The sequence below is a fragment of the Saccoglossus kowalevskii genome, chromosome 17, assembly GCF_978046115.1.
Source record: "Saccoglossus kowalevskii chromosome 17, keSacKowa6.1, whole genome shotgun sequence".
NCBI lineage: Eukaryota > Metazoa > Hemichordata > Enteropneusta > Harrimaniidae > Saccoglossus > Saccoglossus kowalevskii.
In genome coordinates this window covers 13942360-13968038 of record NC_140657.1, presented here as the reverse complement: position 1 = coordinate 13968038, position 25679 = coordinate 13942360, and the positions used below count along the sequence as shown (strand labels likewise).

The 25679-nt window shown below is 34.8% G+C and overlaps 1 protein-coding gene across 2 annotated transcripts in view; it reads left to right on the top strand.

Annotated features, from left to right (window-relative positions):
* The window catches only part of LOC144362499 (uncharacterized), a 64674-nt gene that overhangs the window by 17021 nt on the left and 21974 nt on the right, over positions 1-25679 (top strand). For both annotated transcript variants that reach the window (XM_085492570.1, XM_085492571.1), the window contains exons 2-7: positions 9812-9956; positions 10084-10248; positions 11015-11210; positions 16236-16340; positions 18749-18814; positions 24680-24796. In XM_085492570.1, coding sequence (XP_085348696.1) covers positions 9812-9956; positions 10084-10248; positions 11015-11210; positions 16236-16340; positions 18749-18814; positions 24680-24796 — 794 coding nt within the window. The remainder of the gene's footprint in view (positions 1-9811; positions 9957-10083; positions 10249-11014; positions 11211-16235; positions 16341-18748; positions 18815-24679; positions 24797-25679) is intronic.

The following is a 25679-nucleotide window of genomic DNA, read 5'->3' as shown; positions in this document are numbered from 1 at the left end:
CATAGATATTCACACTAGATTTCATTATGTCGTTTAAATACATTTTTCCCAGCAAACTTTGACAAGTATTTGTCATCTAAATTGTCACTCTCCCTTGCAGAGTGTTCAAACTTATGACCTGACCTAGGGAGCCACAGAGACCCGCAACTAGACTGCTACAGGCGACATTTTACACCAAAATTGTTGGTATTCCACGTTTTTTTTTAAATTCATTTGTTTCTTATTTCCTAAGCTTCTTATCTTATCTTATTTTATTTCCTAAATTGTGTGTTATTTAAAATAAATATATTCAAATATTTTACATTCAGTGCTAAAACGTTTTCAAAATGTTAAAATAATGAAAAAGTAAATCCTGCGGTAAGAGACGTATATGTGAATCGCCGATTCAACATGAAGTGTGTTCTCTCGCCCAGTTTTCATTCAACTGCTACGTCACAACTGGGCGACTCGGGCAGTTTTTACCACCCGTACTTGTAGAGCTGGGGAAGTTTGGAAAAGAAATAGTGAACTATGAAATCGATAGGTAAAAAGATAATTTTTTCAAACATAAAATGCAACTGAGCGTGTTTTTAAAATAAATTTCATACATTTTACACAAGTTTCGCTCGCATAGCAACGAACCAATACATCTACTTCCTCGGGAAACCCTTTCATTGCCATGGGTGACTACTGTCTATGGCAGAGACTAGTGGAGCATTCCCCAGCGACTACCTATCTTAGTGATAAAAGACCCATAGTCACTGCAAAGAAGAATGCTAAATTGTGTAAGTAATTTCCAACTGAAATTTTCTGAGATATAATTGTTGCTCTATTTTGGAACTTTTTAATCCAATTCATGTTATATTCTCTAAGGGGCCATGAGATTAATACTGTACATTTAATATTAATTGAGAAACAAGAAGATTCATTAATTAAATAATTACTCATGACCTAATTGATCTTATAACTTGATACCATTCAGACAGAATCCAAAAGTTCAGATAGATTTACATCTGTGCATCTGTTTCTATATCTCTTCTTGACATTGGGCCTGGCCCGATCATATTTAAATTTCACACTTGCATCGCACATCGTGTCACATGTATGCACATTCATAAAATGATCCAATTCAAGATGGTTGAAGGGCGGTAATGTTTAGTCCCTGTTCAAACGTAGTTAGAAAACGAGAACTTTTTACTTCTGTGTGTCTGTGCATCCATGCATTCGTCCACACCTGTAGCTCATGTCTGAGCGAATTTCATTTAAACACACATATACATATCATACATATGCATATGCATTTGTTTCATGTCCAGATTGGTGGCCATTTTAGCTCTAAAAATTCATTAAAATCAAACATTTCTGGAACTGAATCGTGGTGCCATATTTTTTATATTCAAACTATACATGTAACACATTTGCATATGCATTTTTTTCAGAATCTGATTCAATATGGCTGATTGTCATTTTCTTGCTAGAAATACATTATAAATATCATTGGGAAAATAAAGAAAGGAATCGCACAAATAAACTGGCTCCACTTTGTATTACATCATATAAGTGTAAATAATTAAATTGGCACTAATGTTAATATTCTAGTTTGTAACACTATTACATGTATAATATTAAATCATGACTTGCTCTACATTGGAATATAATGTTATACATTTGGCCCATGCATCTCTATGATAGTGAAAGTTCAGTGAATTCCTGCCAAACAAATCCCCCTCCCCTACCCCAACCTACCTTTTTGATAATTTAAGTCATTTAATTAAGTTTGTATTATGACATAAATTTGATCAAAAATCACAGTATAGATCACAAATTATGGGCAAGGTGGTCAGTAGTTTTACTATGTTACTGTTTTGCAGCATGATTATAGATATACTAGAAAATCAGTAAAAATCAATATTTCTGCCAATCACCCCCCCCCCCCCTTTATGATTCCAAATGGTTCAGCCCCACAAGTAAGTTGATGACATATTTATAATATTTCAGTTTTGACAGTCTCAATTCTAGTACATGTATGTGTATATTCTCCAGACACCTCATGGTATGTTTTATTCCTGTACGAACATAACCCTGGGAAGGCTGATGAATTGGGACACATTCCATTGCAATTATTTGTTGAGGCTACTGTAGAATACTTTATTTTTGCTTGGAATTTATTTTCGCTATTTTCGCTGAAGGGATGATTCCGTGAAAATAAAATCCAGCGAATATACTTTTTTTCCTATATTTCACATTAAACTCATGAAAAATCAGTGAAAATAAATTCCAAGCAAAACGCCCAAAAAGCCTTTTCAGCGAAAATTAATTCCAGCGAAAATAAAGTATTCCACAGTACTTTATTTTCGCTATTTTCACTGAAGGTCTGATTCGGCACGCTGTAACTGGGACAGATGTATAATAATAGGATTTATATCTGTATTTCAATATATGACCTTATTCTTAAACCCATGTTGCTGAATTTAAAATTAAAAATATGAAAGTAAACACTTTCACGTAATATTTTAGGCACTTTTGAAGAAATATGTCCAGTCATCTCAATTTATTCTGTATATCAGTGTTATTGTAAACCCATCAAGAAAATTCATAAATGTTTTGAATCCAATATTCTGAAAGTAGAATTAGGCTGTTACATGTACAGAAACTGTAAAATACATTATTTTAGCTGGAATTAATTTTCGCTGAAAGGACTTTTTGGGTGTTTCGTATGGAATTTATTTTCACTGAGTTGTTTCAAGTTGAATGTAAAACAGGAAAAAAGTATATTCACTGGATTTTGTTTTCATTGAATCATTCCTTTAGCGAAAATAGCGAAAACTAATTCCGAGCAAAAATAAAGTATTTTACAGTAGGTGAATTTGTATTAAAAACTGTTGGTGGCATTGTTGATTTAAATCTGGGAAAACTCTATAGTTTTTGTTGTTTCCCTAAAGTCACATTCAAAGTGTTGGAGACTTGTTTATATGTTCACAGAATGTAGTTTATTTTGATACACAATACATATCAGGAAATTCTTGTACAATATTCCAGGGATCAAATGCCAACATCACTGTGTTCCCTAAGAATACAAGATCCAAGTAGTTTAACAAAGTTTATGATTTAATAACCACTACTGTCTGTGTATTAACTTGATAATATTGCTTATTCATTAAAAAAAATGTTTGTGTCATCTCGGCGACAGTTTTGGGCAAGTTGAATCACGATGCTTACATTACCATGCCGAGTCCAACACATGCAAGTAAATGTGTACGATAACCAAAGCTACTTCAAAGTCACAGCCCCTAATACTGGAAGATTCTCTGGTAGTGGCTGCTCGTTTTTTTGTTTGTATTTATAAACTTTTATTGGCGTTTGCACTGAAATTAACATCTTACATACCTGGTTTGTACATTACAAATTGCAATTAATCTACATATTGTGAAGTGGACTGGGAAACATTTTTCATAAAATTTCCCCATTTCTTGTCATGAGAAGTCAAACTATTCCTATGGCTGCTCTTGTATTCAAGTTTTCAGATACTTAATGTGCATCAGCTGACCAATGAAAAAAAAAAGAAATAAAAATATAACCTTATTAACCAACAAATCTGATTCACCTCAGCATGGTAGCCAACAGAAATTCTGATTTACTATGACCTTTCAACTTATGTCTTGTGCAGAAAAAACATGTTAATGAATACATGGGTTTTCCCAAATGATATGAAAGTAAATAAATTGACTGCTAGCATTTTGACCTACAATATTGACTGAATCACATTTATCTTTAAATTGCCTGTAAAGCTTAATTGTCAGTTTCTTGGTCAAAAATCCAATCCAAGAGTTACAGTTTGAATTAAATCAATTGAAACATTACATATTACATCATATGTTCAATAACAATAATAATAATAACTTTATTTCCTCCATGTAAAAAGAAGTACAGTAAAAAAGAGTTTTAGAATAATAACAGGATATGTGTAAATATATTATGAAAAAAAAGAACGTAACTAGTATTCAGATCAAAGTTATCCATTTTCTTCACTACCACAAATCCCAACATACATTGCTGTTAGAATTCTGTGTTGGGTACGTGCTTAACACGACTACACTAGAAAGTACATATTGACCAATATTTAAAGATCACTTGAACACGGTGGTTGCATGAGAATGTAAATGTAGTTCTAAGGGCCATTCCAAAGTCTGAACAGTTAAAGTTTGAGTCCCTGTCTAAAGAACACTTTAGTGATATTTTCGTTTCAACACAACTGTGAACCCCCCACCCCCACCCCCATGCAGTGACATATTCACTGCTACATAAATAAGAACAAATAAAAAATATTTTTTATGGACCAGGATGTTTTCATTAAATTAATCCATTTATAACCTGCTCGTAATCTAACAGTTCATTTTCCAACGTCTCTCACATTAAATATTAATGGCTCTCCAAAATATGCCGGCAATGTTCATTGACAAGTGAATTTACTAAGCATTAACTATGTAGCCATATTGTGTGTATTGACTTGTGCATCAATGAATATAAACTAGTGCATCAATGAATATCAACTAGTGAATCAATGAATATTGACTAGTGAACCAATGAGTAATGACTAGTGCATCGATGAGTAATGACTAATGCATCAATGAGTAATGACTAATGCATCAATGAGTAGTGACTGGTGCGTCAATGAGTAATGACTAGTGCATCAATGAGTAATGACTAGTGCATCAATGAGTATTAACTTGTGCATCTATGAGTATTGACTACTGCTCATTGAAACGTCAAACGTACATCATGCATCTTTGGATACAATTGCCTGATTCATTTCATGATCTGATTTAAGAATGCCAAATGGTGACCATATTTGTTCCAAAAATTCATCAAATCTGGATCTCAGTTGTGTATGAATGGATTTTAAATTGTTCAAACTAAGTACTTGGTACATATATCAAATTTGATGTAACCTTGATGTTCATTACTTTGTTTATTTTAATGATTCAAAATGGCCGGCTGGTGGCCATGTTGACATGACACCAATCAAATTCAAAACCTAATCCAAACCTGAAATCAATGGAATATTATGTTATTTTGGTTTGAAATTAATGAGATGATTGAAAAAAAAAAATATCAAAGACAAAATGGAGGAAAAAATAACAGCATTCGGTTAAATGGGAATGCACTTATTTTAAGAAACTCTGTTTCTAAAACAGTTGTTCTAGTCCAGTCAATCAAAATTAATCATTCGGAAACAGTGTTTGATTCTTGCATAATAAGCTCAGTTTGCATAGTTGCACAGTATGTATTCGTGTAGATGTGAAATTTTAAATGATAAGAATTTGCACATTTCGTAATAATTAGTGAATAGCGGAAACGAAATGACACTTATGTCAGATTATCGTTGTTGTAAAACACATGCCTGCTTCTATAACATCAATTAATTGTTGAAAACCTGGTAATGAGTCGTAATTACCGAGTTGGTGGCCTTAGCCTTTTGGTCTAGGCACAAGAGGTCATGAATTCCAATATCAAATTATTTTTATTTGAATAACTTTTGTTTAAAATCTTCCGAAGAATCTTCCAATGTTATCATAAAAAATAGTATAACACATGAAAGTAATTAAATGAAAAAATTATGCACGGTGAATAAAAAAATAATCAATGTGAGAAATTATCTCAATGACATAATAGTTATACGTACATCTGTCGCTGTCTGTTGTTTCTCCAAATACTGTAAAATACTTTATTTTAGCTGGAATTAATTTTCTCTGAAAAAAACATTTTGGCTGTTTTGTATGGAATTTATTTATTTTCACTGATATTTTTCAAGTTGAATGTAAAATATATGAAAAACAGTATATTCACTGGATTTTTTCCTTCAGCGAAAATAGCGAAAATTAATTTCAAGCGAAAAATAAAGTATTTTACAGTAGAATATCTTCATGAATAAACAATATTTACTATTTGCTTTTGAACATGCTGACCATATCTTTTTCTCTGGCTCATCCCGTTTATCATAGAAGCTCCAAAGTAGGTTTCTATATGCTAGAATATTTGTATGACTCACTGAAATACTATGTAAAAAAAACATGCATTACTTTTGAAATGTCACAGTGGTTTGCCAGGGCCACCACCTGTAAGTACTAATGAAGTGAACATGTGTTGAACTAAAACTGGAAGGGAAAACTCATGCGTTCAATTGAGAGTGACCCAGATCTGAAGGTTGCTAGCACATGTGAATAAACATTCTAGTACAACAGTCAGAGTAATTGAAGTGCGCCCTCGCACATTCATTTCAAAGGAATATTAGAATACAAATCTAATTAGGCATAACTTACTATCACAACCTTTCTATCAAGAAAATTTTCAGTTGAACAGATCATGTTTTACTTTTTCTTCTTATAGTCTCGTTCATTATCACCTCATTAACTTGCATAAACAAAAATTATGTTTATCTCAAAATGTGGTCCATAACAGAATTTTTTTTTTCACATATGACTTTGTAAAAATATAAACAAGACATTCATATAAGTGTACAACCTTCACCTTCTGAGTGCCAAGGTCAACTTCCACAAAATAGTTTCATTTGTAGTCTGCTATTTTTCCAAAAAATGTGACTAAAAAGTTCAACTTTTTTGATCAAAAACTAGAAGTAATGTCACATTTTGTCTGTTTGGTCCAAAATTATGATTGAATTCAGTGAAATTTACAGAAAATGTGAAAATATTTACACCATTTTGAGCGGGAAAATATATTGGTGTTTAAAACAAATAAATAAGATGGAGAAAGTGGCAGGTAACATATAACAACAGTAATTAAAATCTTCGAACAAAAAAAAAGCAAATTAAAAATTAACGCTTTAAATTTTTTAGCATTAATAAAATTCATGTTTTCAATAAATAAAAACTGACGAACTTTATAGAGAAATGGTGTTTAGTGAGATTATCTAAACAGTTGTAAAAGATAACATGTGTATATTCTGTAGTTAAACTGCCAAGGTACCACAGGTATATACGTAACTGTGTTGACAGCTGGCTAAAACATCTGAATGCCATTCTGTTTGAGAGAAGTAAATACCACTGATTTATTTACAATAGACTTTTTTTCTCTCGGCTGTTTTCAAGGATATTTTAGTTAGTCTCCTTATCATTTCTACTTTACAGCGCAACCGCTTAAAGGCTTATTGATAAAACTGGAAATAAAATGCGGTTACAAACATATCATTTACCACAGCACGTAAATGCCCAATCATAGCGTGCTTACAAAACACTTGTGAAGTACAGGTTATTTCCTTTTTCACTTGAACACAGACAAAATAATTAGTTTACTAGTCTTGTCGGTCAGTCTGCATGATCGAAGTTATTGACAGACATTTCACAGTGACTGGATCTCAAGATCTTTTACAAATATATTTAAAATACCATTCTTTGTACAGAATGTAGCTATGGTATATGATATTGAAGAACCATTAGTATCAAATGTGTACTTACCCTTCTGATTTGTAGAAGAGTTAAACCTTTTGCTGCAGAAATAATACTGAACAAGTTTTTCACATTTTTAGTTTCCACTGTCACGGATCTGTTCAAATTGCTGATGATCCGTCATATTCTAGCGTCCGTCGGTATCTATATCAGCAATTATTTTTTTAATATGCCATCACTAAAAATATTTTTAGCTCCTCTGTTGACTTTGTCGAGTGGAGCTTATCATATGAATGATTGTCCGTCTGTCGTCCTTGTCAACTTTTTGCTTTTTTGACTTTTTCTTGAAAACTACAATTCTTATTGCTTTGATACTTGGTATCAAATAATATGTACCTTGAGTGGACCTCTCTTAGATTTGTTTATTTCGTGATGATATCTTTAATTCCCTAATTTTGTTGTGAATATTTTTGTAATTTTTGGTAAAAAGTGATATTTTCGATGAAAACCGCAAGTCTAATTGCCTAATTGCTTTGATATTATATATATAGATACTACATGTGGACCTCTCTCAAGTTTGTTAATTTTGTGATGATATTTTTGTCACTATCGGTAAAAAGTGATATTTCATTTCTGAAGGAAAGTGCAGATTATAAACCGGACTATTTTGTGAACTGGTGGTGAAATGGTTAAACCTTAGTAACTTAGTAAACTCAAAATCAAATCATTTTCTCAATTTCTGAAAACTGTGGATATGATGTCATACTTTACCCATAATTCTTTGCAGAAGAATCAAAATGGTGGACTACATAAATTAATTAATGAAAAGTTAAATATCTTGAGAATGAAAAGTGATATGAAAAAGCTGTAAATTGCATGTTCTTACATTTGCCGAGCTCTTTCATCTGGAAATATTATGTTGTTAGACTTGACTTTCTTTAAAGGCCTTAATATTATCCCATATCCAGTGTTCGAAATTAACGTCGGTCCGTCGGCCTCACGCCGACAGTGGGTGTAAAGGGCCTAGAGCTGTGAAAGACCATCAGTCCTTGTGATCGCCCATAAATTTATATTTAAAAAAAAAAAACGTTCCATTATTTAGTATGATTGTAAGACCAAATATATAATAAATATCGAGAGTAACTCCAGAATTGTTTCAAAATTGCGTTTTCTTGCACTTTTGATCAACAAATGGCATCACTCATCTACCTAGGCATACAAGTCATAATTCAAGCTCGCCAAATGATCACGAAATGCGCCGAACGTGGAAACTGTAACAAACGATCTGATTGGTTGTAGGTCGATCAACCCTCCGATTCAAACAAATAGAATTCGCGCTTACATTTTATGTTCCGCCACCTTTGATTTGCATCGAACACGCTGGTATCAATAGTTGCAGAGTTACGTCTACATCGAAGTATGTGGCGATATTTAAACTGCCAGGAGCCTACTGCTAAACGTGTGAAAACTACACAAGGAAGGCGTGACAAACAGCAAGAATTCGAACGGTCTAGGCGTAAAACAAGCACATTCCAAGTTAGCTGGCAGGCGGAGTTCAAGGACTGGTTACTTTTTGATAACAACAAAGTGATGTATTGCCGGCCTTGTCGAGGATCCTACGGTCAGCTGTCGGTTAGTAAGATTGTGAACACGATGCAAAATACATGTCAGATTCAGAGTCAGCCAGTGATCATGTTTTTTCTGAAGATTTTGATGAGTTTTAGTGACGATGAAAGAAATGATGATGACCTCTTTGAGGCTACAGATAATATATCTGATTTATTAGTAAATAAAGGTTTTGCAATTGCAAGCTTGTATTATTCGTTTAGTCTTTGTTTGTTAAATATCAGGGCCTACAGTTAGCTAGAAGGACTTACAGTTTTAATTTGACATAGGTCCTTCGGGCCTGTAATGATTTTCAGTTAATTTCGAACACTGCCCACATCGTATGTTCAAACTCGTTAAATGCATTGTATACATAAATTTTTGGGACCCATATCAAACATAGCACAATGTGATGTCCACCGCCCTCTGTTACAAGTGCATCTGAAATAAATGCATAAACGTATTCCCCCGCTAATGACTTATTATCATTAAATTTACAGTAATTGAAAGTTATTTTTAAAAGTGTTCAGTATCAAGGTTTCTCTTGTAGCTGTATATGGTAAAATATTTTGCATGTGTTACTCAAAAAAATTGTATGCTATTTACAGTACAATCTTTGTGTTCACAACCAGTGTGAAAAGATGCATACATGTACGAAATGTGTTCCAAAATCATTCTTGGCTTCCCCACGTATGGCAATCAAAACAGGGAAATTAATAATCTGTCTTTTTTGCTCCAATTTATTCACAATCGTGGTATTATTTATAAAGATAATAATACAAGATAACACATAATCATTATTTATGTTTTCTTTATTTTTTCAGTTAGTTTGTTCAAAAATGCACCAAAAATGACAACAGTGGGAAGTTCTTTACCAATTGTGTACCCAGATCACAGCAATTGTATTTATTACGTATTTAATGAACAAACTATGTATATACAGCCAACTAAAAAATTATTCTCAAAAAGGTAAGATTTCCTTTTTTTTTGGATGTTCTATTTCGCTGCAATGTAAAAACAATCTGATTTATTTAAATTTTGAATAGAAATGAGTAAAATGATGTGATTTCTCTTTTTTTTTAATTTTTTTTTTCAGTTTTCCAAGAGAGTTTTCTGTTCTTTTGAAGTTACGTTATGAATTATCAGAGACAACAAATTTAATATCTATATTAGATGAGAACAACAAAGTATATTTAAGCGTACATATAGGTTATCGGATGTTTCAATTACAAATAACGTTTGAAGATCTTAAAACATACCCGTAAGTATGAGGAAGATGTAAAAACGATGTTGTCAATTTGATGTATTTGGTTTAAAATATGCGATTCTAAAAAAAATGCAAAAAGGAGCACTGCAATTAAGTAGCACCACCAAGTGGGGGAGATGCATGTAGGGTTCTCCCTACCAGGGTGTGGAGTTTTTGTTAAAATGGAACATTCTATGGCTTCAATGGGGCCAAAATTACTATCAGACAGGTTACATTTGAAGACTGTGGCCACGAGTGATCCCTGGTCAATCAGAATTTTATGGTTGCCAGAGGATCTGCCTCCCAGTGTAAGGGGGCGCATGGCCATGGCATGATGGCGCTGCGCCCCTGTTCCCTTGTTTTAAAAAATCGCAGTGATTCATACCACAGGTGTAAAATACATGGTGTGTTTATGCAAGATAGGAATGTATTTTATGCGATAAATGCATTTGGTGCTTTTAAGCAGAACTGTTGTCAGAATTGTGCATGTGTGCATTCTACTTTTATGTCACTTCTGTTCACTTGTCAGTCGTTTCGTAGTATGTCCTATATACACTGTTCAAAACATTGCTCACGGTTGAAACTTTTAATTTATTGTCAAAAAAATTTGTTTAACTATGTCGAAAAACACAAAATGTTGACAATGCAAAATCAGCATGTTTGGTATAAAACTGAAATAAAAACACTAAATCTTTGCGTGAAAGTTCATATTATAAATTACTATTTATATTGCAAGATAAGCACTGTTGTGTACAAGATATGACTTTTTTTGTGTTGTTAGATTTTCTCATCCAAGTATTGGAGATGGTCAGTGGCATTATTACGCAATCGGAATCAATAAATATTATGTGACACTGTTTATAGACTGCGTAGGGGTGCAGTCGATACGATTACAAAATAGCGAACCACCAAATATGCCGATAGATGGTAATATTATCATTGGAGGAAAGTTGCACAAATGGGACACAAAGTTTCAGGTAAGATTTTATCAAAATAGCATTCCACTTTTTATCATATACGGGAAAAAGTAAAAACCGAATCAAACACAATTGTTATTTTTGTAATAAACGTTGTTGTAGGCCACTTTAATTAATCCTTCATTTTGGCTGTCTCCACCTTTATCTTACACATGCCTTGGTTGATCATTTGTTTCATGATTTGATTTAAGATGGCCGGATGGTAGCCATATTATAATGATACAAATTCATCAAACTCAAGCATTTCTGCTATTCCGGACATGTATGGGTAAATTTTTCTCAACGACATTATAGAACCTTGATGCACATTATCTTGTTTTTCTGATCAAATTCAATATTACCAACTGGCAGCCATTTTGTTTTAATGAATGTGGTTGCATCGCTGTATCTCTGACATGCCTTGGCAGATCAGACTATACATACGTCTTGTCACACTTTTTCACGTGTATTTCTTGCACCATTAGATTCAAGATGGCCAAATGGTGACAATTTTAATATTAAAAATGCATCAAAATTGGTCATTTTTATCCCATTCCATATCTAGTTCTTGGTAATATATAGACAGCTAATGTCCATTGTGATACATACATTGAGAATATATATATAACAGGACCATAATATTTGTTTCAGATCATATTCAAAATGGGAGAATACAAATTCTGTTCTAGAGTAAGGTCTCTGACATGCATCGACTAATTTTAATCAAACTTTATAACTACATTATACATTATGTCAGTTGTTTAATGTTGTTACTCAAAATGACTGACTCATTTCAGTTTTGTTTACTATTGTCCTGATGTAACATATATTTTACATTCAACTCGTCAAAAATCAGTGAAAATAAATTCCATACAAAACACCTAAATGTCTTTTTAGCAAAAATTAATTCCGGTGAAAATTAAGTATTTTACAGTACATCAATTGACATAATTTCAAAAAAATACTGACCCCAATTAGTGATATATTCCTAATTGTGTTGTGACGATTGACCAAGATTCCTGGCTCACAAGGGATCCACTGTAGACAGGAATCAGTTTTTGGTGTTGTTTACGTAATAATTAATTCCAGCTAAAATAAAGTATTTTACAGTAATCATAGACAGTGGGAATGTGACTACAATGCTAATTCCACACTTTGGTTCTTCACATGATAGTCTTGTCAAATTCAGTTTAAATACATAAACCAATAAACATGATGTTTTTAGTTTCACTGAAATTTACCTGATTGGTGACAAATTTTGTCTGCAAACAGTAAAAAACTTAAAATGTAGAATGTCCACGTGGGAAATCTTATTTAAACTTTGTAGGAATAGTATGCTTAGTGGGTTACATTTGTACTGATGCAGATCGATATGGTTTTGCAATTTGATTTGGAATGATTATTTTTGAATAAAATTTACCCCCTTTCCCCAAACCTTTGCATCCTGAAATTCAAATTGCTATACACAAAATGTAACATTCCTTCCCAGTCACATAAAACTGAAACTATATACATATATTACATACACTAATACAGTTTCACAGACAGATGATTCACTTTTGTGATTTATGACAATAACCAATGTATCCATCTGTCGCTCTTTGACCTCTCAATCCTGAGGATCAGTCGCAGTATGCTATTGCAATTTATCGTTTTACCATATGCTTGCTCAGTGCATGTAATATATTGGTAGTTTTTTTGAAGAGTTCTTTTTGACTTGATTCTCACATTGTCTATATTTCTGATATACATTGCAAGGTCATGACCTTGAACTTCAGCTAGTGTTGCTGCTGTTAGCAACATATTCACTACTTAAAACTCCAGTTTCATCATTTTTAGCTCCGCTGTCAACTTTGTCAAGCAGAGCTTACCGTATCATATGAGTGGTTGTCTGTCGCCGTCTGCTGTCCGTCGGCGTCCGTGTCAATGTTTTACTTTTTCGACTTCTTCTTGAAAACTACAAGTCTGAATGCTTTGATACTTGGTGTATATGTACCTTGGGTAGACCTCTCTTATATTTGTTCATTTCGTGATGATATCTTCAATTCTCTAATTTTGGTGAATATTTTTGTCATTTTTGGTAAAAAGTGATATTTTCAACTTCTTGTTAAAAACCGTACATCCAATTGCTTTGATATTACATCTATAGGTACTACATGTGGACCTTTCTCAGAGTTGTTCATTTCGTGATGATATCTTCAATTCTCTAATTTTGGTGAATATTTTTGTCATTTTTGGTAAAAAGTGATATTTTCAACTTCTTGTTAAAAACCGTACATCCCATTGCTTTGATATTACATCTATAGGTACTACATGTGGACCTTTCTCAGATTTGTTCATTTCGTGATGATATCTTTAATTCTCTAATTTTGGTGAATATTTTTGTCATTTTTGGTAAAAAGTGATATTTTCAACCTCTTGTTAAAAACCATAAGTCCGATTGCTTTGATATTACATATATACAATGTAGGTACTACATGTGGACGTCTCTCAGATTTGTTCATTTCGTGATGATATCTTTAATTCTCTAATTTTGGTGAATATTTTTGTAATTTTTGTTAAAAAGTGATATTTTCAACTTCTTGTTAAAAACCGTACATCCAATTGCTTTGATATTACATCTATAGGTACTACATGTGGACCTTTCTCAGATTTGTTCATTTCGTGATGATATCTTCAATTCTCTAATTTTGGTGAATATTTTTGTCATTTTTGGTAAAAAGTGATATTTTCAACTTCTTGTTAAAAACCGTACATCCAATTGCTTTGATATTACATCTATAGGTACTACATGTGGACCTTTCTCAGATTTGTTCATTTCGTGATGATATCTTTAATTCTCTAATTTTAATAATTATTTTTGTCTTTTTTGGTAAAAAGTGATATTTTTGCCTTGTTAAAAATCGCAAGTCTGATTGCTTTGATACTATACATATACATGTAGGTACCTCAGGTAGACCTCTCTCAGATTTGTTCATTTCGTGATGATATCTTCAATTATCTAATTGACTCCCGTGTGCGAAGCACAAAAGGGAGTCTTTGCAGTTACCCTGTCTGTATGTCTGTATGTCTGTATGTATGTATGTATGTATGTATGTCACTTTTTTTGTTCCACTGTTATCTCAAGAACCATTAATCAAATTTTGGTGAAACTTGGTAAATAGATACTCTGGGATAATGCGCAGAGTTGATTAGGTTTTGGTAAAAAATTATGAATATTAATTACCTAATTTGCATGATAATTAGCTGATTTTTATCTGTTTCAAGACTGTTCCACTGATATCTGAAGAACCATTAATTGGATTTAGATGAAATTTGGCACATGGATGCTCTGAACTAGTGCGCAGATTTGATTAGTTTTGGGTAAAAATCTATGAATATTAATTACCTAATTTGCATGATAATTAACTGATTTTAAGCTGTTCTATGACTGTTCCACTGATTTTTGAAGAACCACTCATTGGATTTCAATGAAACTTAGCACATGGATGTTCTGAACTAATGCGCAGATTTGATTAGTTTTGGGTAAAAATCTGTTATTAAATATTATTAATTACCTAATTTACATATTGATTAATCAATTTTCGGTTTTTCCACTGATATCTCAAGTACTAATCATAACATTTCAATAAAACTTGGTACATAGGTGTCATATGACACTGCACAGACCTGATAGTTTTTAGGGTAATATCAGTACATATTAATTACCTAATTTGCATAATTAATTAATTTTCAGCTTTTGATATTTCGAGTAGTAATGATCACGTTTCAATGAAACTTGGTACATAGTTACTTGAGGACTGTGCAGAGACCTAATTAGTTTTTGGGTAAATATTTGTGCATATTAATCACCTTATTAGCATAATTAGTTAATTTTCAGCTTTTCACCTGATATCTCAAGTACTAATCATCACATTTCAATGAGACTTGCGACATTTTTTCTAGGACCATGCAGAGACCTGATTAATTTTGGGATAAATAATTGTGCCTATTAATTACCTAATTTGCATAATTAGTTAATTTTTTGCTGTTCTATGGCTGTTGCACTGATGTCTAAAAACTCATTGGATTTCAATGAAACTTTTAAAGAGTACCTATCACATTTCAATGAACCTCAGACTATGCACCATATTAGTTTTTGGTAAATATTTATGCTTCTTAATCACCTAATTAACATAATTAATTAATACTGATATCTCAAGTATTGATCATCGCATTTGAATAAAACTTGGTACATAAATGCTCTAGGACAATAGACAGCCTGATTAATTTTGGGTTAAAATCTGTTCATATTAATTTTCTAATTAGCATAATAATTAATATTTTTTTGGTTCTAATCACATTTCAATGAAACTTGGTACATTGTGCAGACCTTTAGTTTTACACTTAAATCTGTTCATATTAGTTACCTTATTTGCATAATTAGTTTTCAGCTATTCCATCAATATCTCAAGTATAAGTAATTTTGAATTAATTTTTAATGTGTCTCCAAAACTCTCAGCACACGGGAGTTCTTTCTAAGCTTTCTTTGATTTTAATGAATATTTTCAGTTCTTTCATTGAAATGTGCATTGCTAACAGCGGAGCTATCTCAGCCGACAGGCTGCTTGTTCTTTTGTTCTGCCTACAAATAAATTTACATCGGTATGACATTTGTTCTGTGAATGGTATATGTAGCTTAATTGCTTACCAAATAAAAATGTATTTTCATTCCATTTTCAGTATGTTTACTCCATTGTTCTAAAAACATTTATAGAATATTATGAAATAGAGAATATTTTATTTGACTGAAAATAATGTAAGAAATTACATTGATGTTCTGGCATCAGGGATTGGTGAAAAATGTCCTGTCATCAGTAATTAGTGGAAATTGTCTTATTTTATTTTACTGAAAATTATGTAAGAAATTACATTTGAGTTCATAACTCACTGAATCAATGTGTTAATAAATGCTACTTTCAGGTATTCATATTTTTCAGCTCTCCTTTAAAGTTTATCGAGAAATATACGGATTTAATAAATGCATTTTTATTTATGTCTATGCAGGGTTCTATTCAAGATGTTTACATTGTTGAAGGGTCTTTAGCTGCGTCAGAAAACTGTTTAAGAAATTTTGAATGTGTCTCCTACAATGACATTCCAAGATATGAGGTACGAACAATTTCTGTCATATTAGTCAAAATAATATGAGGTTATTACAAGGATACAGTTTAGCGGAAGTATTGACTGATGCGCAGCGGAGGTCGATGCGAGGGCGTACTGTCTGAGTGCATACTTTGAGGTATCCGAAATAATAACCTTATTATTATACATCTTTGCCTTCCAAGTATACATCGTGGGAGGTCCGAAATCGGAAAAGTTTAGAACAGAATTAGCAAACTTCTTTGTGTGGAATCCGGTCAAACCCTGGTAGCAGCCATGTTTGTTTTTATTACCTTGCCCGTAACATCAAAGATGGAAGAGAGAGGTATATTAAGGGGAAAATTTTTGTCCGAAGGTGTCATTGTTGCCATCGTCGTCGTTAATAATCGTTATTGTGTGCACAATAACTTTACTAATTCTATTCCAAACTTTATCAAACTTGGTCACCTTATTCATTAGTATAAAAAAATCCCTCAGTAATTTTACTAATTCTATTCCAAACTTTATCAAGCTTGGTCACCTTATTCATCAGTATAAAGTCTTCCCTGAGTATGAACGACAAATGTCCTGTATAAAAATATCATGCAAAAATTGAGAAAATCTGATAAAATATTCTACTTGACTGATCACTGGTGATACACATTCAAAGGTCACTGATTGAACACTGTCTGTGTTCAATGAAACAAATCATTTATCTTGCAATAATATCGTTGGTAATGTATCTCCCAAATCCCATGGGAATACTAGACTGGGTTTCAAAACCAACTCACGGACTGAGTTTTTGCGCAGTCTGATACACATTTGCAAACCTAAAATCTTTACAGAAAACAAGAAAAGCCCTCCTATGAATTGGGTGCCAAACTTTGATCAAGATCTGAAGCTAATAGAAAATCTGTTTAGTCCAAAGTTATCAAATCAAAAACAGTACATAAAAAATACATAAAAAGCAAAACGTTGCATCCACATTTTGAAAATAAAATTGTACTCAAAAATAGGTATTCTGTATTTGACAAACAGCTCATTCGACAAATGAAAATTCACAGGAATTTGTTTCAGCTATTAGAACAGAATAATAGAGCTTTTATAATAATAATTTAAAAACGCACTTTTATAACAAAGATTGCAGTGTTTGAAGATATAGATTCTCAGGAGGCAAAAGTACTGTTGACTTCTTTCTCCACTGGACACCAACTAACTATTCAAGTTGATTTGCATTAAAGAGCAGAGCTTGCAACATGATAGAGGGCATTTTTTTTTACTTTTCAAATAATACAGTAGTCACACAATGAATATAATAAAGCAGTTCATATTTGTCTCAGTGAATCATTAATTTTTGACAGACACATGTACAAAATACCTGGGCAAAAGCCAGCTAAGATTTTCTGGTATCTTGCATGGTTTATGAATCTATTCATGTCTAAATGCAGCACTTTTTTTCTGAGATGAGGAATTTGTTTTTATAATAACAAATCTGAATTACTTTGAATAAAGCTGGAAATTATGTCCCTTAAAATAATTAAACAAATTAGGTACCAATGTTTTTGTAAGATATTTACATCTATCACGGACATTGGGTAAACTGCTTTCCCACTGTTTTTTCAACCCCAAAATTTGTTTGTTTTCAAAATTAAATATGACAATGCATATTCATATTGAAACAAACTATAATAAAGGGAATAATATTATATAACAAAGGGCAAGGTCACCATATTTGGAATTTGCATTTCCTAATATTATGACACTCTGTGATGTATAATATTTCTGTTTATTTTTAAGGTATCTCTTTTGGTGGTGCAATCTCAATCCTAATGCATTTTGACTGGGTGCCATTTTTCAGACATGCTTTGACTGATTTGCTTCCAACTCGGTACAGTGACAGAACATAATAGTTAACACGTGCTTGGCAAGTTTTTTTTGAGGGGGTGGGTGGGGGTGATAAAATTACTTAATTTAAAATTATGAATAATCTTAATTTCCGTTCTTTGAGACATACATTTAATGTTTTCGGATTTGATACAATGGTTGAACATGTATGGTCATTGATGTACATCACAATGTTTTTATGTTTTGATTCAAAAATGTCATTTTCAAGGTGGCATTTTCTTTCTTGTGTTTTTCAAGAAGGCACTTCTGTACATAATATTTTAGACATGTCTAGAGGACTCTTTCAACTTGTGTATCATAGCATACATGTACATATGCACATGCTGTAAGTTTGTCATCTAATAACAGATCCCTGCTTCCCCAATATGGTTTTTAAAATATACTAAAATTGAGAATTTTTAAATGTCTGGAACCAGATCTCACACATGTATGTAATCTCATTTTCAAACCGATTGAAGGACTTAAATGGTAACCATGAGGACTGTGCCATGCATGGCTTGTTATCAGTGTATGATTGTATAATTTTATTTCAGGCAGCCAGGGTTGTAAGCCCTCCAGCAGTTGAACATATTGATATTGGCCCACCAGCACCTCAAAAGGTAACATATATGCATGTTTTATGTTTATATTATAATTTGCTGTTTTAATAATCCTGTTTTAATGTTATGGCATCAGTGATTGGTGGAAAATGTTCTGGCATCAGGGATTGGTGAAAAATGTCCTGGCATCAGTGATTGGTGGAAAATGATGTGATATCAGGGATTGGTGGAATATGTCCTGGCATCAGGTATTGGTAGAAAATGTCCTGGCATCAGGGATTGGTGGAAAATGTCCTGCCATCAGGTATTGGTAGAAAATGTCCTGGCATCAGGGATTGGTGGAAAATGTCCTGGCATCAGTGATTAGTGGAAAATGTCCTGGCATCAGTGATTGGTGGAATATGTCATGGTATCAGGGATTGGTGGAAAATGTCCTGGCATCAGGGATTAGTGGAAAATGTCCTGGCATCAGTGATTGGTGGAAAATGTTCTGGCATCAGGGATTGGTGAAAAATATCCTGGCATCAGTGATTGGTGGAATATGTCATGGTATCAGGGATTGGTGGAAAATGTCCTGGCATCAGGTATTGATAGAAAATGTCCTGGCATCAGGGATTGGTGGAAATGTCCTCACATAATTGATTGGTGGAAAATGTCCTGGCATCAGTGATTAGTGGAAAATGTCCTGGCATCAGTGATTGGTGGAATATGTCATGGTATCAGGGATTGGTGGAAAATGTTCTGGCATCAGGGATTGGTGAAAAATGTTCTGGCATCAGTGATTGGTGGAAAATGTTCTGGCATCAGGGATTGGTGAAAAATGTTCTGGCATCAGTGATTGGTGGAAAATGATGTGATATCAGGGATTGGTGGAATATGTCCTGGCATCAGGTATTGGTAGAAAATGTCCTGGCATCAGGGATTGGTGGAAAATGTCCTGCCATCAGGTATTGGTAGAAAATGTCCTGGCATCAGGGATTGGTGGAAAATGTCCTGGCATCAGTGATTAGTGGAAAATGTCCTGGCATCAGTGATTGGTGGAATATGTCATGGTATCAGGGATTGGTGGAAAATGTCCTGGCATCAGGGATTAGTGGAAAATGTCCTGGCATCAGTGATTGGTGGAAAATGTTCTGGCATCAGGAATTGGTGAAAAATATCCTGGCATCAGTGATTGGTGGAATATGTCATGGTATCAGGGATTGGTGGAAAATGTCCTGGCATCAGGTATTGATAGAAAATGTCCTGGCATCAGGGATTGGTGGAAATGTCCTCACATAATTGATTGGTGGAAAATGTCCTGGCATCAGTGATTAGTGGAAAATGTCCTGGCATCAGTGATTGGTGGAATATGTCATGGTATCAGGGATTGGTGGAAAATGTTCTGGCATCAGGGATTGGTGAAAAATGTTCTGGCATCAGTGATTGGTGGAAAATGTTCTGGCATCAGGGATTGGTGAAAAATGTTCTGGCATCAGTGATTGGTGGAAAATGATGTGATATCAGGGATTGGTGGAATATGTCCTGGCATCAGGTATTGGTAGAAAATGTTCTGGCATCAGGGATTGGTGAAAAATGTTCTGGCATCAGTGATTGGTGGAAAATGTTCTGGCATCAGGGATTGGTGAAAAGTACCCTGGCATCAGTGATTGGTAGAATATGTCATGGTATCAGGGATTGGTGGAAAATGTCCTGGCATCAGGTATTGATAGAAAATGTCCTGGCATCAGGGATTGGTGGAAATGTCCTCACATAATTGATTGGTAGAAAATGTTCTGGCATCAGGGATTGGTGGAAAATGTCCTGGCATCAGTGATTGGTGGAATATGTCATGGTATCAGGGATTGGCGGAAAATGTCCTGGCATCAGGTATTGGTAGAAAATGTCCTGGCATCAGTGATTGGTGGAATATGTCATGGTATCAGGGATTGGTGGAAAATTTCCTGGCATCAGGTATTGGTAGAAAATGTCCTGGCATCAGGGATTGGTGGAAAATGTCCTGCCATCAGGTATTGGTAGAAAATGTCCTGGCATCAGGGATTGGTGGAAAATGTCCTGGCATCAGTGATTAGTGGAAAATGTCCTGGCATCAGTGATTGGTGGAATATGTCATGGTATCAGGGATTGGTGGAAAATGTCCTGGCATCAGGGATTAGTGGAAAATGTCCTGGCATCAGTGATTGGTGGAAAATGTTCTGGCATCAGGGATTGGTGAAAAATATCCTGGCATCAGTGATTGGTGGAATATGTCATGGTATCAGGGATTGGTGGAAAATGTCCTGGCATCAGGTATTGATAGAAAATGTCCTGGCATCAGGGATTGGTGGAAATGTCCTCACATAATTGATTGGTGGAAAATGTCCTGGCATCAGTGATTAGTGGAAAATGTCCTGGCATCAGTGATTGGTGGAATATGTCATGGTATCAGGGATTGGTGGAAAATGTTCTGGCATCAGGGATTGGTGAAAAATGTTCTGGCATCAGTGATTGGTGGAAAATGTTCTGGCATCAGGGATTGGTGAAAAATGTTCTGGCATCAGTGATTGGTGGAAAATGATGTGATATCAGGGATTGGTGGAATATGTCCTGGCATCAGGTATTGGTAGAAAATGTTCTGGCATCAGGGATTGGTGAAAAATGTTCTGGCATCAGTGATTGGTGGAAAATGTTCTGGCATCAGGGATTGGTGAAAAATACCCTGGCATCAGTGATTGGTGGAATATGTCATGGTATCAGGGATTGGTGGAAAATGTCCTGGCATCAGGTATTGATAGAAAATGTCCTGGCATCAGGGATTGGTGGAAATGTCCTCACATAATTGATTGGTAGAAAATGTTCTGGCATCAGGGATTGGTGGAAAATGTCCTGGCATCAATGATTGGTGGAATATGTCATGGTATCAGGGATTGGCGGAAAATGTCCTGGCATCAGGTATTGGTAGAAAATGTCCTGGCATCAGTGATTGGTGGAATATGTCATGGTATCAGGGATTGGTGGAAAATTTCCTGGCATCAGGTATTGGTAGAAAATGTCCTGGTATCATTGATTGGTAGAAAATGTTCTTTCATCAGGGATTGGTGGAAAATGTCCTGGCATTAGTGATTGGTGGAATATGTCATGGTATCAGGGATTGGTGGAAAATGTCCTGGCATCAGGGATTGGTGGAAAATGTCATGGTATCAGGGATTGGTGGAAAATGTCCTGGCATCAGCGATTGGTGGAAAATGTCCTGGTATCAGTGATTGGTGGAAAATGTCCCGGTATCAGGGATTAGTGGAAAATGTTCTGGTATCAGGGATTGGTAGAAAATGTCCTGGCATCAGTGATTGGTGGAATATGTCATGGTATCAGGGATTGGTGGAAAGGCGTCAGGTATTGGTAGAAAATGTCCTGGTATCAAGTATTGGTAGAAAATGTTCTTTCATCAGGGATTGGTGGAAAATGTCCTGGCATTAGTGATTGGTGGAATATGTCATGGTATCAGGGATTGGTGGAAAATGTCCTGGTATCAGGGATTGGTGGAAAATGTCCCGGTATCAGGGATTAGTGGAAAATGTTCTGGTATCTGGGATTGGTAGAAAATGTCCTGGCATCAGTGATTGGTGGAATATGTCATGGTATCAGGGACTGGTGGAAAGGCATCAGGTATTGGTAGAAAATGTCCTGGTATCAGGTATTGGTAGAAAATGTCCTGGCATCAGGTATTGGTAGAAAATGTCCTGGCATCAGGTATTGGTAGAAAATATCATGGTATCAGGGATTGGTGGAAAGGCATCAGTGATTGGTAGAAAATGTTCTGGCATCAGGGATTGGTGGAAAATGTCTTGGCATCAGGGATTGGTAGAAAATGTCCTGGCATCAGTGATTGATGGTAAATGTCATGGTATCAGGGATTAGTGGAAAATGCCCTGACATCAGGTAATGGTGGAAAATGTCCTGTATTTGTGACTGGTGGAAAATGTCCTGGCATCAGGGATTGGTGGAAAATGTCCTGGCTTCAGTGATTACTGAAAAATGTCCTGGCATCAGTGATTGGTGGAAAATGTCGTAGTATCAGGGATTGGTGGAAAATGTCCTGGCATCAGTGATTGGTGGAATATGTCCTGGCATTTATGATTGGTGGAAAATGTTCTGGCATCAGGTATTGGTAGAAAATGTCCTGTGATCAGGGATTGGTGAAAAATGTCCTGGCATCAGTGATTGGTGGAAAATGTCCTGGCATCAGTGATTGGTGGAAAATGTCGTAGTATCAGGGATTGGTGGAAAATGTCCTGGCATCAGTGATTGGTAGAAAATGTCGTAGTATCAGGGATTCATGGAAAATGTTCTGGCATCAAGGATTGGTGAAAAATATCCTGGTATCAGGGATTGGTGGAAAATGTCCTGGTTTCAGTGATTAATGAAAAATGTCCTGGCATCAGTGATTGGTGGAAAATGTCGTAGTATCAGGGATTGGTGGAAAATGTCCTGGCATCAGTGATTGGTGGAATATGTCCTGGCATTTATGATTGGTGGAAAATGTTCTGGCATCAGGTATTGGTAGAAAATGTCCTGTGATCAGGGATTGGTGAAAAATGTCCTGGCATCAGTGATTGGTGGAAAATGTCCTGGCATCAGTGATTGGTGGAAAATGTCGTAGTATCAGGGATTGGTGGAAAATGTCCTGGCATCAGTGATTGGTAGAACATGTCGTAGTATCAGGGATTCATGGAAAATGTTCTGGCATCAGGGATTGGTGAAAAATGTCCTGGTATCAGGGATTGGTGGAAAATGTCCTGGCATCAGTGATTGGTGGAAAATGTCCTGGTATCAGGGATTGGTGGCAAATGTCCTGGCATCAGTGATTGGTGGAAAATGTCCTGGTATCAGGGATTGGTGGAAAATGTTTTGGCATCTACTGATGAAAAACGTTCTTACATTGGAGATTGGTAAAAGAAATGTCGTGGCATCAGTGATTGGTAATTAATTGGCAACTGTTTAAATGTATCCTGGCATTGACAACTTGTACAACATTTATTTTGTGCATTCATTAGTCCCCATTCGGACGAAGTCCAAAAACGGGGACTTATAATTCGGTCTCCGTCCGTCTGTGCGTCCGTGCGTCCGTCCGTCCGGAGTCATATCTCAGAATCCCTTGGACCAATTCCGTTCATTCTTTACATGTGCCTAGTACTTTATGTGGGACATACAATGTATGCACATGCAGTGGTTTAGCGATTCAATTCAAAATGGCCGACTGGCAGCCATCTTGTTTTTTTGAAAATGTTGTATTTTGGACATGCTTTGTCAGTTTTCATTCAAACTTGGTACATAGATTATACATGTTAGGATACATGTTCATGACGATGTTATTTCGCAATTGGATCAAAGATGGTCGACTGGCAGGCATCTTGTTTTGTTTTTTTATGCGGTATCTAAGACGTTCTCTGTCAGTTTTCATTCAAATTTGGCACATACTTGTACTTTATACATGTTAGGATGCATGTCCATGACAATTTGTTTCAAAATCTGGTCAAGGATGGCTGATTGACAGCCATCTGACTTTTTGGCCTTACTACTATATTTCCACAATTTATGTACCATTTTCATTCGTATTTGGCACATACATCATACATATCAGTGTGTTTCTTAATCAGATCAAAGATGGCTGAATAACGGCTGTTTTTATTTTTGGCTATATTACTATGACACGAAACACGTGTTTTGATGTAAATAAACAATCTGTTGTATACGCCACTTGGAACTCAAGTTTCAAGGACACGCTCGCGACAACCCCTCCGCTTTAATATGACGAGCACAAAGAGAACTTTCAAAAATTTAACGGGGACTGTGTCATTTTCAATGACTTGTTCACTATAGTTTGTTCCGTATAATGAAGTCCTGTATCATAATAACACCACATTCCTATACATTGTATAATTACAGCCTTATTTGCTGAGGAAATTTCCGTGGTTACCAGCAGATTTTGTCCAGTACATGTTAGATATGTACGATCCTGAGTTTGTTGAAAACTTACTAGATGACATGGAGGAGATTTATCCTGTAAGTTCTAAATCTTTGTTTATGGTGTAGCGGCAATGAATTGCTCTCTGTACAAATACTGTATTCGCTCTATGAGAAATAACAATTATTGAATACCTCTGTCATTTGCATATTTAAATATGAGCAAATATAGTAGCATTATTTCTTCACTTATAAATTCAATATATTTTTAGCTCCGCTGTCGACTTTGTCGAGTGGAGCTTATCATATGAGTGATTGTCCATCATCATCTGTGTCAACTTTTTCGACTTCTTCTTGAAAAATGCAATTCTTATTGCCCTCATACTTGGTGTATATGTTCCTTGGGCAGACCTCTCTTGGATTTGTTCATTTCGTTATGATATCTTCAATTCTCTAATTTTGATGAATATTTTTTTCTTTAGTCCCCGTTTCAGGCGCAACCTGAAAGGTGGACTATTAATTCTTATTTCAATTTTCCGTCTGTGACGTATCTAACATTTTCTCAGAAATTCTGCAGCAGATATTGATGAAACTTGGCAGGTTGATGAATAAGTCTCTGCTGAATATGGACATAATTTTTTTTTCCAGATCTAAAAATCCTTAGTGGGTCTTTTTCATCATTTTCATCCAAAATTACCTCTCTCAACAACACTGAGAGAACAACTGAGCATGCTCAGAATAAATAATTAGCTTAGATTGTAATGCTAGGGTTAATGCTAGATGTTATGACCTTGATCTGAATGAGTGACAGATGGGTCGTACCATTACCAATCTCAGTGGAAAATGTAGAGGTGTGTCAGGGCTACATTTTGATAGGAATTATAGTGGTGACAATGAAACAAACCCAGGTCCTGGTAATATACAAAGACCTGAATTAACAAAGGAGTCAAGTTGTTATTAAAGGTACATCAAGGTTTACTCA